This window comes from Melopsittacus undulatus, chromosome 8, assembly GCF_012275295.1.
Source record: "Melopsittacus undulatus isolate bMelUnd1 chromosome 8, bMelUnd1.mat.Z, whole genome shotgun sequence".
Taxonomy (NCBI): Eukaryota; Metazoa; Chordata; class Aves; order Psittaciformes; family Psittaculidae; genus Melopsittacus; species Melopsittacus undulatus.
Window position 1 is genome coordinate 52,265,413 of NC_047534.1, and position 12,845 is coordinate 52,278,257.

The 12,845-nt window shown below is 45.8% G+C and overlaps 1 protein-coding gene across 2 annotated transcripts in view; it reads right to left on the reverse strand.

Moving 5' to 3' along the window:
- The window catches only part of AGAP1 (ArfGAP with GTPase domain, ankyrin repeat and PH domain 1), a 316,234-nt gene that overhangs the window by 189,644 nt on the left and 113,745 nt on the right, over positions 1-12,845 (reverse strand). For both annotated transcript variants that reach the window (XM_034065690.1, XM_034065689.1), the window contains exon 6: positions 10,475-10,609. In XM_034065690.1, the coding sequence (XP_033921581.1) occupies positions 10,475-10,609 (135 nt within the window). The remainder of the gene's footprint in view (positions 1-10,474; positions 10,610-12,845) is intronic.

Consider the following 12,845-nt stretch of genomic DNA (forward strand, 5'->3'; position numbering starts at 1 on the left):
GGATCTCCCTAGAGAAAGAGCAAACCCCATGTATCTTAAACACAGCAGCAGTGCCGGATGTTTTCTGGCATAGGAATTCAGGAGACTTAATGCCATCACTTATTCTTGCTTACTGCACACACCACCCCCCATATATTCATGCAGCCTTTTAACCTCTGAATACACAAGTGCTAATCCCAGAGAAGCAACCGGGTTCAATAGGATTTGCATATGCATACAGATTAGCTGAAAGGGAATGATTTGCAATGCATTTCAGAAATCCCTTTTGAAGAACAATCTATGCTAATAATAAACTTTGATGTTTAAAACATGTTTGTTACACAACAGAGAACATTACAAAAGGATTATGTTTATTACATCAGGTTTAGATGTTTGATAGCTCAGACAAAAAGCAGCTCTTTATTATAAGAGGAAAAAGCAAGCTATTCTCTTTAATAAATGTCACCAAATACACCACAAACACACCCAGGGACAGAAGTTATAGAAACTAAGAGATATAAATGTACTATGAGCATCTTGGCAAGAGCTTTGTTGTTGCCAACTCCGATGAAGGAGCTTCAGTGTGCTGGATACCAGCAATAACAAATACAATTACTCTTTGGAATCTCAAGGGATTGCTACAAACACCACAGCACAATGCACCAACAACCCCCAGGCTTCCTACTGCCTCCTGCCTTTGTTCTAACAGACTGCTTCCTACCCTGAGCAAAGGTTTTGTTTCCAGGTGCTCCAAACCCCCTCTGGTGATGCTCTGAGCAGGCTTGGTGGTGTTCCCACAGTTTCATATAGTATGGGGCAGGGGGCATCATCCTTTGAGTCTGCTCTTGGGACAGAGTGCAGATACTGTCACTGCTCTTTTCAGCTTCTGTTACAGCTCCACCAGGAACTGCAGCATGGCAAAATATAGGGATGTATTCCCATAATTCAACCTAGCTAACTGGGTATCTGACTTAGGTCTATTCCCCTACTGAGAATAAGGCTCTGCAAGAAGCAAGACAATTGAGCAGCAGTGATATTTTCCCAAGGTACTAAACACAAACAGCAACACAAGAGCCTAACACAGACTTGTAAAGAGACAAGGAATAGATCAGCAAATGAAAATCTAAGCCCAAAATTAAAAGCATACTTCAGCATATTAAAACCCATCATGTAGAGAAGAGAGGCTGGTATGAAAAACACCTTGGGCTCTCTAAAAAGTGGATTGCTATAGACTGGAAATGATGAGCATCACAAGGAGGGTAGATACTGTCATTTTCCACATATGCTTACTGAACTGAACTCCACCTCTGAGAGAAGCAGCACAGTCCTGCAGATGAGCACCTGTGTCACATCAGCACACAGAACTAGGATTTAACCTATGGATGCAATACAGACGCAGCTGACACACACGTTCAACACTGACTTTTAATATTTGATAGAGGGACCTATTAATATGGTGGGGCAATGATAAAACCCCTATTGCATTTGTGGTCCTGACTGAGGTGAACACCTGCAGCAACACCATCGCCACATTTACATCACCAGCTGCAGAAAAAGCAGAAGGTTTAAAAAATAAGGAATTTTCAAGCTTTTTCCCCCATCCCAGAATTTGTTTCCACTTCAGTGTGTGGTGCTAATGGAAAGCAATTCCTAATTGCTTGCAAGCCATGCTATGAATAAGCTCATAACATTTTATCTCTCACACAACTTCCATGATCCTATAAAACAGACTGCTTGTGCCTCTCACCCACGGTCCTATCCCCAATAAAAACCAACTGACCACCAAACAACTACCACACTTTGTGTGCCCAGTGCTTCTCTTCAAGTCTGTATTAACAGATATGAACCTGCTGGACCAATTCTGAACCTTCAGGACTGAATTCTTTCACAGTTTGATGAAATGCATCCATGTTCTTGTTCTCACCAAGTGAAGGATTTGCGTATGATGAACAAGCCCCTTCATTTATCCTGCTCCTCAGAGGACGTAACAGTGGTCACCCAGCTCTGCACCACCAGCATCCATGTTTCAGGTAACGTGCCTCACTACATCCACTTCAAATGAAGACTTCAAGTGCCATAAAACTGACCCTTCCTGGAGCTTTTATTAGCATCAGATCCCCCATCTCCTCTGTACAAATCACAGCACTGAAACCCCATACCCTGGGCTGTACATCCTCATCCCATCATTTAATTCCAAGACAAACCGATGCAGATGTGTCATTGCAAGATTTCTTTCTCTTCTTTCCTCCACTCACTTTTGAGTCTGGGCGCAGAGATGAAGAACTCTGCCAATGGCACTGAGCTGTGTGGTGCACTCAACATGCTGGAGGGAGGGATGGATCCAGAGGGGCCTGACCAGGCTGGAGAGGTGGGATCATGTGAACCTCATAGAGTTCAACCAGGCCAAGTGAAAGGTCCTGCACGTGGACAGGGGCAATCCCAGCACAGACACAGGCTGGGGGAGACTGGATGGAGCAGCCCTAAGGAGAAGGACTTGGGGTGTTGGGTGAGGAGAAGCTCCCCATGACCCAGCTTCAGTGTGTGCTTGAGCCCAGAACACATATGGAATGATGACATAGTGAAATTTGGAGCTTTTGAACATAAAACAGCTTAAATATCCCCAATGTTCAGACTGAAGAGCAGTAACTGAATCTAGAAACACTGCTCAGGAATGCCAGGAAGGAACATGGTGGCAGGGCCAGGATTCCTCAATGCCACACTCTCCAAGCAGGGAGGTGAACCCTGATTCCTTGGATTCCTCACAAGAGGCTATGAAGTCCATTGTCCCTCTCTGTCCTCAGATGCCACCAGGCCCATTGGCAGGAGGGAAGGGGCTGGAGACCTGGAGCAGCCCTCAGGGACCCCCACTCATGCCGTGCTCCATTGACACTGGAACACGACATTAAAGCATTCATTTTATACGTGTTTATAGCCCAATGGGCTCTTGGAAGGGGCCTGAGGGTTTGAAGCTTTGGGCTAAGCTGTGCTAATGACATCCCTTTCATTTCTCCTTCATAAAAGATGGAAGTAAGCACACATACCTGGAGCTGGCAACCAAAACGGTGCTTCCCGGAGCTGTGGCAGCATTGAGGAGCATGGCAAAGCCTCACCAGGCTGACCCAGCCTAACTAAGGAGCAATGAGAGCAGCACATCCCTTCGGATGCCACACCACATCCATGGGGGCTTTCCTGAAAGCTTTGAGCTGTTCCTTGCTCAACTCTAGGAATCCCAGGAGCCAAGGGAGACACTCCTCAGTTATACCCTGCACTGGGATGCCCACCAGAGCTGCCCATTACCAAATGGAAGCCGTATCTAGTGTAAGAGTGAATATTGCCTCTACCACAAACAACTGTCAGCAGAACAGGACCGAGACTTTATTTACTTCCCATTAGACTGATTAACGTTTCCTAATGAAAACACATCTATAAAAGCTGACTTGCTAATACTGATAGCAAGTGACAGCCTTTCCCTGCAATCCGGCTGTATGAGGATTAATTTGTCATCTTACATCCCTTACTGGAGAACTTGCAATTCCAGGTACCCCTTCAGACACAGTCCTTCAACATGACACTACAGATACCACTTGGATTCAGAAATAAAGCATTTCTGGTAAATGTTTGCACACAGACACGCTCCATAAGGAAAGATTAGTCTGAGCTGCAAATAAAGCATCTAAAACCAACAGCAAAACCACAGCCCTGTAGCTAACTGGGGGGTCCAAACTGGGAGGCAACTATGGCAGAAGTCACTGCCCAAACCTAAACAAAACCCAACCCTAAAGAATGCACATTTCCTTAGAGAGACATAGCAGCACCAATGCCATCCATGGGACGCAACTTAAAAGAGTTGCATCAAAAACCTTCCTCCAGGTGCATCTGCACAGAACATGACAGGTCCAGTGATGCCTCAAGAGTGAGGCTCTGAACTTTGACAATGAAGAAATCCCAGAATCCCAGCCTGGTTTGGGTTGAAGGGACCGTAAAGCTCATCCAGCTCCAACCCCTGCCACAGGCAGGGACACCTTCCACTGGAGCAGCTTGCTCCAAGCCCCTGTGTCCAACCTGGCCTTGAACACTGCCAGGGATGGGGCAGCCACAGCTTCTCTGGGCACCCTGTGCCAGCGCCTCAGCACCCTCACAGGGAACAGCTTCTGCCTAAGAGCTCATCTCAGTCTCCCCTGTTCTGGCAGGTTCAAGCCATTCCCCTTGGCCTGTCCCTACAGGCCCTTGTCCCAAGCCCCTCTCCACGTTTCCTGCAGCCCCTTTAGGCACTGGAGCTGCTCTCAGGTCTCCCCTTCAGGAGCCTTCTCTTGTCCAGGCTGCCCCAGCCCAGCTCTCTCAGCCTGGCTCCAGAGCAGAGCTGCTCCAGCCCTCGCAGCAGCTCCATGGCCTCCTCTGGATCCGCTCCAGCAGATTCACATGCCTTCACAGTAGAGTTCAGCATCAACATGCATGTATGTACATATACACACACAAGACATACAGGTCTATGTAATCCTAATGACACAAGTGGTTGCCCTTAACATGGGTTTCATCTCCCCAGAATTAAGAAATTTCAAAGTTCTAAATCTAACATGAACAACCAGGAGGTTTCCAGCATTTTGCCATCCCCATACAAGTACAGAAGTACCCACAGCAACATAAAGGATCTCCATGCTGAAAGCTTATGCTGAGAGATGTAAATACCTTTTACCTTGACCACTACCGGGCATACAACCCAAGTGAACTGCTAAGCTACAGGAACAGACTCAAGTCTGCATCAAAATTAGATTCAACCCCTTTTGTTTCAATTCAATTGATGGTAAAATTTTACCCTCTCAATATCTGAATTTTGCTTCTCCTCTGCCACATCAGCGAACTGCAGAGCCCACAGTTAAATGGGTCAAAGCCAATCTGAACATAAAGCAGGGAAAGATGTGCAATTATGAATACATCGTGAACACAAATAAAAGCAATTCTTATGCATTAATGGTACATCAAGCTAATTCAAGAAGGCTAAAATCATTAAAAAGGCATCCCGGGGCAGTACACAGTCATTACAACCCTGTGCTGACAGGAAACGTTAACATAATCATTTCCAGCGTCATTGACAAAATCCATTCTGATCAGCAGGGAAAAAAATCCCAACCCAACCCTAATTCTTAATTGGGAAATCTGAAGTAAAATGGATCTTATCAGCATTTGATCTGATTTTTACAAGATAATTCCCCCATTCAACAACTCCGTATTACAGGTATCAGGAATTGATTACACTCCTTCATTGGACACATTATTAAGCTAATACCCCAGAACCTGGAATCTTTCTTATTTCAAAGTGAATTTCAGGGCCTGCCCAGTGCAGCTCCATCTTCAAACTGCATCAAGGGTTAGAGCCAAGTGGGACCAGGCTGAAGGTTAACAACAACCCTCCATAGGGTTCAAACTCCTGCTCTATGTTAGTGCACAAGCTCCTCCACACACCATCCCACTGTCACATTGCAGATGCCTCAACACTTCCTGCACGCAGGCATTTGCAAGCTCCATCACACTATTGGAACAGTTTAATTTACAAACTACTACTGGGGTATTGGAAAAGGAGGGATTCATCATACACACACCCCAAAGGTCTAAGAATAAGCATCCTGACAAGTGCTGGCCACAAATTAGAGTTCTCAGCTTCTTTAAGCATTAAGAACCAGTTATCTAAGAATACACAGATGTGCATTCACTACACAGCCTTCATACAAAGTTGCTGCTGACAAAAGGGAAATACTATTGTAAAGTAGCATTTGTGTAACAAAACAGGAACCTATGGACTCAGTGATCTCACAGGTCTTTCCAACCTAAATGATTCTAAGGTTCTATACTCTGTTACCATCAACAGTGAGTTTATCAACTCCAATGAAGCACTGTAAGCAGTGTGTTTGGATTTAATAATAACTCAAAGTCTTCTACCACTCAACTGTGGGGAAAATAAGGAATGAGTTATGAGAGACAGAAGTCCTAATAAATGACCACTAACAGAGTTCAGTGGCTGCTTGGAGGGGAAAGATCAGAAATCTGATGTCTAATGTGTGTGCAATGAAGGAGTAAGAGACCCCTTAATGCCACTTCCATTTCTTCCTCCAAAAGGTAAGTCTGCATCATGCCAAGGCAGGAACCAGAAACAAAAACCTGTATTTTAGAAAAAGCTTATAAAACAGCACCTTTTGTAACAAAAAGGCTCCAGGAAGATCTTATTGTGGTGTTTCAATACCTTAAAGGGACCTACAAGAAAGGTGGAGAGGGGTTTTGGATAAGGGCCTGTATAGACAGGACACTGGGAATGGCTTTAACCTGCCAGAGGGGTGACTGAGATGAGATCTTAAGCAGATGAGATCTAAGGTCCCTTCCAACCCAAACCAGTGTGGGATGCTATGACTCTATGAAAACTAGCACTTGGTATGTTAAAGAAAAGCCTGCTGTGACTTGGACTGGTTACAGGGGCTTGGACAATGGAAGTTTACAGTCTGAGATTTACCAACTCACTGGCAAGTCAGAGTTCCTGGAAATCAGAGGGGAGAGAGGAAGGACACAGTGCAGCTGGGCTCTAAGTTACGTATGTAAAACCCAGCTGATGCAAACCCCTGCAGTGTTAGACTTGCTTAAAAAACATCCAACAGGAGGAGCTGCTGCATGCAGAACAAGAGCACTGCTGCTAACATGACTAAAGCAAAGCCAAACTCACCTACTGAACCTGCTGCAACAGCCACATTAAGAAAAGAACCCCAAATCCCCCAAACGCCTCAGAATAAAACCCTACCTACAGCAACCAACATCATGCTAAAGGCTGAAAAGAAGCATTTATCAAAGTGACCACCAGTAAAACCTGTGGGATCTTGGTTAACGTACTGAGTTACCCTCATAGACCTAGAAAATCAAACACTTGGAGCTTAGAAACACCAAGCATTACCTACCCTGGAATATAATCAATAGTGAGTAAATCCTGTACTTAAACCCCAGGAACAGATACCCATCCAGCTGGAAGCAAAGTCTAAAACAAATTTCAATACAGAGAAAACAGACTTAATAGGTCTAAGCAGCTTCATGTTTTACATCCAGCTAACCACCAACAACTATTGTTCCTTAGCTACACACAATAAACCCCTGTGTTATCTATTAATATAGTAATGAAATGCAGAAATTGACCTGCACCCCTTTCAACTTTGCTGAAAATCACAGTTCACTTACGAAGGTGGCTGGCACTGACTCAGGGTTTGCTGAGAATCATAAGAGATGCTTAAGAGTATTCAGAAGACCTCTACATAGCCTGGCCCTCCTCAACTCCTTTCCCTTTGTTCACTTCCCTCCCCATCCCTTTCCTTTGTTCACTGACAGTATTTACATCAAGAAGTGGTTTTCTGGAGTCACACGATGCTTTCTGATGTTGAATAACTGGCTCCATTTAGTCTGCAGAAGATGTGAACACAAAGACAAGTTATTAACTGATGCTGTGTGCTGCCTGCTTTTGAGCAAACAGGGCTCACAAGTCCCTTGAGGGAGACACAACAGTCAGTGCCTCCAGAGGTTGTATTGCAGAATTCCCATGAATTTAAAGCAAAGAAAACCAAACATAACCCCCCCACCCTGCAACTTACAAACCCCAAACAACCAGCACCCCACCAAACCTTTAAACCATGGGTATGGGGTTCAAGTCATGTTTGGCTGCCTTGGTGAAGAGAGGTCCTGATTCCTTTAGTCTAAGATGAAGAGGAGCCACTCCAGTTTAACAGCACCTTCAGAGAATGTGATACTAAGCAGAAGCCAGCAAGGTAACAGACTGGCAGCATCCAGTGAAGACTCGCAAAGCACTAAGATGTTCTGCAGTTCATGTGCCAGCAATGCCAAGTCATGAGCCGTTGTGGAGAGTTTTACTGCACTACATGAGGTGTGACTGCACCACATACATTTACATTTCATGCTTATCAACATACAAAGAAGTTAAAAACTGGAGCATGTGTGCAAAACCCGTGTGCACTTTATGATGCTACTTTTAATTACCTACTGAATACAATTTGACATAATACGTGTATTGCAGAACACACCCTGTGTGCTGGGCTGCACCCCCAGAGCATGAACAGCAGCTCAGGGAGGGGATCCTGCCCCTCTGCTGTGCTCTGGGGAGACCCCCTCTGCAGCCCTGATCCAGCTCTGGGGCAGCAGCACAAGAGGGACGTGGAGCTGTTGGAGCAAGGCCAGAGGAGGGATGGAAATGCTGAGAGTCCTATCACTACTGATGGGCCTTGATGCAGAGTCCCTCTCCAGCATCCCTGTAGCTTCCTTCAGACACTGGAAGCTGCTCTGAGGTCTCCACACAACCTTCTCTTCTCCAGGCTGAACAGCCCCAATGTTCTCAGTCTGTCTCCATACAGGAGCTGCTCCAGCCTCTGCTCATCCTCGTGGCCTCCTCTGGACTTGCTCCAACAGCTCCATGTCCTTCTTTATGCTGAGAACACCAGAACTGCACACAGTGCTGCAAGTGGGGTCTCACCAGAGCAGAGGGGCAGGAATCCAGTGCTCCCTATTAACAACTTGCCCTGGTCATTCACACACCTCACTTCATGGGGTTAGGAAGTTGCTTTGTTTTTTGCTGAAAGAAACAGCAAAAACGATCAGGAATTGGATTTTGTCCCAGACATGCCTGGCAAGTGTAACACATTTATACAGCAGCATTCCTAATCCTAAGAGTTGGCAAATAGGAAATAGTTGGTGGGCTGCCATGTAGGTTCAACAAAACCTTGATATTCCTTAAACACATGATCAATTCTTTCTACTTGCTACTGAAACCGAGCAGAGGCACAAAGGAGCTTCCTGGAAGCTTCCCAGTTTGTCACAGCAGCTGTGTGCCAAGAGACTTGTCTCTCGGAAGGCCCACGAGAAGGAAGGAAAACAAGCTGAGATTAAAAGCACTGCCTGTAGAGTGATGCACAACCACCATGGCTTGGAATGTAGCATTAAAAATCTAACTCTAGCCAGCACTCCAATTAAATGTACTAACAAAAGCCCCTAATGCTTCTCTGAAATCCATATTCAATCTGGGAAACCTAGTTAGTGAAAACAGTAATTTCTGCAGCTAGCTCATGAGTAAACAGGAAGCAAAGCATAAAGAGAGAGGTTCAAATGCTGCCCTCTGGAATCCTACCACCAAGATGGGTAAGCAGACCCTTATGTGGAACTAATCCCAGTGCATGTCCGTATTTTCTGTTTAAAAATGTCAATGTTCCGAGGGTTTCTGTAATGTTTCCTGTCTTCATATGCACCTCCCACAGGTACTGATGTGACCCTGTCTCACATAACCACAGAGAGCACGATGAAAAGCCAGCAACACCACCCCTGCAGAACTCTGACAAGTACTTCAACGTAATGCAGGTGGTTTTTACATGCAGAACTGATGTGACAAGGAGAGGACACGTTCAGTCGCTAAACCACCATAGGGAAGACAGCAAAGCCCCAACACTCCCGACTGAATTTCCACTAGAGGGTGCACAAAGCCCATCTCATACAGCAACGACCAAGGTCAGCATCACTTCTCCAGCCACAGAAGCTCCTGGGAAGGGTGACTCTTCCAGGAGGTACCAATGGTCAGCCAGAACTTTTGGTTACTTGGTTTTGCCTTGTTTTGTGCTTTGCTCTATTTTGAGACACTAAATCATGGTCTTAAGTACCTCCTATAAGGCCAATTAAACCACTACTGCTAATCATGTTTTAAATCACAGTTAAGCTGCCAACACCTAACACCCTATGAATGTCACGCCTTACTGCTCATGATTACCCTATTCCTATCAATTTTCCCCATTTATTTGTACTGTCTCAAATGCGCAAGATAATCTTCAACTACTTTGCATGAGCAGCCTCTCAGTGTCTCCATGAGAACTTTAAATAAGGAAAACTTTGCTAAAGTAACTCAAGCAACAAAGAAAACAGAAAAATAAATGAAGGCTAAAATCATCTTAAGGCTAGAAGTGCTGGTAGAGAACACACCAGTGAAGATGTGCTGTGTTCAGCATAAGAAGACTTATACCTCCCTTAAGATAATATCATAGGATCACATACTGGTTTGTGTTGGAAGGGACCTTAAAGCTCATCCATTCCCAACCCCTCCCACAAGCAGGGACCCCTTCCACTGGAGCAGGGTGCTCCAAGCCCCTGTGTCCAACCTGGCCTTGAACACTGCCAGAGATGGGGCAGCCACAGCTTCTCTGGGCACCCTGTGCCAGCGCCTCAGCACCCTCGCAGGGAAGAGTTTCTGCCTTATCTCGAGCCTGAACTTCCCCTGTTTCAGTTTAAACCCATCACCCCTTGTCCTGTTGCTCCAGATGTTAATATAACAAAAGATATCCCTAAAACCAAACACTTTCTGTAATTAAACAATAATGAATACTCCCAAAACAGGCAAGTACCTGAGCTCTGAGACATCAGTGGTTATTTCAAAAGCCAGCTACAGTATTGTGTGATAAAAAAAAGAAGTTCTCTTTACCATCTTGGAAGACTCTCTCCACATTGAGCCCGTACGTAGCACAGGTTTCATAGTAAGTGCATCTCTTCAGATCGTTCGATAACTTCCTTGCTCTGGCATCATCTATGACACGCGGATTACTGGAACTGATGGCATCTACAGAAACAACAGGAAAAAATATACATCTTTCAATGAAAGCATTATGTTACAATTACCAGTACCCAAGCAGTGAATGCAAGTACAAACCATAAGACTTCATTACTATGAACACTGAATCATATACTCCCAGACTGACTTGGGTTGGAAGGGACCTTAAAGCTCATCCAGTTTCAACCCCCTGCCATAGGCAGGGACACCTTCCACTAGAGCAGGTTGTTCCATGCCCATCCAATAATTTTACCCCTCTGGCAGGTTAAAGCCATTCCCCTTGGCCTGTCCCTACAGGCCCTTGTCCCAAGCCCCTCTCCAGGTTTCCTGCAGCCCCTTTAGGCACTGGAGCTGCTCTCAGGTCTCCCCTTCAGGAGCCTTCTCTTGTCCAGGCTGCCCCAGCCCAGCTCTCTCAGCCTGGCTCCAGAGCAGAGCTGCTCCAGCCCTCGCAGCATCTTCAAATGATCATGTCAAATAACTTTTAGGTCTCCTATAAACATGAGCATTGGCTTATCAGTAACCCTCACCTGTAGGATGTGAAGCACAAAATATGCCACTTTTCTAAAGACAAGAACATTTTCAGTAGAGAAACAATGGGATGGGGGGAGAAATGGTACCAGGTATTACTGCAGCACTTGGGAAAGGTGTTTAAATTTGCCCAGTGGAGAGCTAGCCAACACTAAGACTCAGCATTCAGCACTTATTGAAAGGACTGAGTCTCAAACCTTGCTGTAAAGGCATCCATGAGATGTTGTGTGAACACACTGCAAAGCCAATAAAAAATGGTATTTACCTAAACAAGTAATAACTCCTCATACGTCACTGCATGAGCTACTTTCCATGCATGCTTTTAAACTCCAATGTAGAGCTTATCCATAGGAGCTGGAAAACACACCTTACACCAGAAGAAAACAACCCTGCTAAAGTCTCTTCACTGCTACTCCACCACAACAAAGAACTCTACAGAGCTTATATTGCTTGACTACTATACAGTGAAATGCTATGAACGTATCTGAAGCAGCAACATCTTCTGTTCTGGTGGTATGATGGTTAATTCTTAGCTGTGGGAACAGTAAGTCTTCAGGTGAGACAGCAGTGCAATCCCTTCTACAACACTGCAAATACCACCTCACCTCCACCACAAGCACTGGCTTCAGCGATCAGAGCTGCTCAGGATATTTGCCCTGGTATCTCCTATTGTCCAGGACAGCAAAACTACATCTGTTATCTGGGAAGGAAAAGAGCCTCATGTGAGCATGAAGTCAGTGAGTATTGCAATGCTGCATCTCAGGCTCCACTCTGCACCTCCCGGGACTGCAGCTCAAGTGATGTTCTCACTACCTTCACATGAGATCCAATGAATCAAACCAGAGCAGTTCCTTGGAAAGCTGACCACAGCTTGATTTATTCTGTTAATCACAGCAGAGGGCGCTGAGAACATTTAGCCAGGATGGAACTGAGGAATAACGTTGGATTCCTGAAGCACATTCAGAGCTACAGCCTGGCCCAATGCGGAACAGAGGCAGAGAATGTCCAGAATCCCAGACTGGTTTGGGTTGGAAGGAATCCTAAAGCTCATCCAGTTCCAACCCCTGCCATGGGCAGGGACACCTTTCACTAGAGCAGCTTGCTCCAAAGCCCCTGTGTCCAACCTGGCATCAAGCAAGTGCTAACATTTTGGGAGAGATTTCATTCCACAGCTCATTTCCAGTCAAAACCAACAAGCCGGATGTTGAACAGGTACAAGCAGATTAACATTTTTAACAAGCGGATTTATGTATTTCATTTGACTGCACTGACAGTTCATGAAGCCAAAAATCTGTATTTCTCCTGATGTTTACTCCCAGAATTAGACGTATTTCCCTCTTTAAGTGAGTCCATAGGAGGCCATGGAGATGCTGTGAGGGCTGGAGCAGCTCTGCTCTGGAGCCAGGCTGAGAGAGCTGGGCTGGGGCAGCCTGGACAAGAGAAGGCTCCTGAAGGGGAGACCTGAGAGCAGCTCCAGTGCCTAAAGGGGCTGCAGGAAACCTGGAGAGGGGCTTGGGACAAGGGCCTGTAGGGCCAGGCCAAGGGGAATGGCTTGAACCTGCCAGAACAGGGGAGACTGAGATGAGCTCTGAGGCAGAAGGTCTTCCCTGTGAGGGTGCTGAGGTGCTGGCACAGGGTGCCCAGAGAAGCTGTGGCTGCCCCATCCCTGACAGTGTTCAAGGCCAGGTTGGACACAGGGGCTTGGAGCACCCTGCTC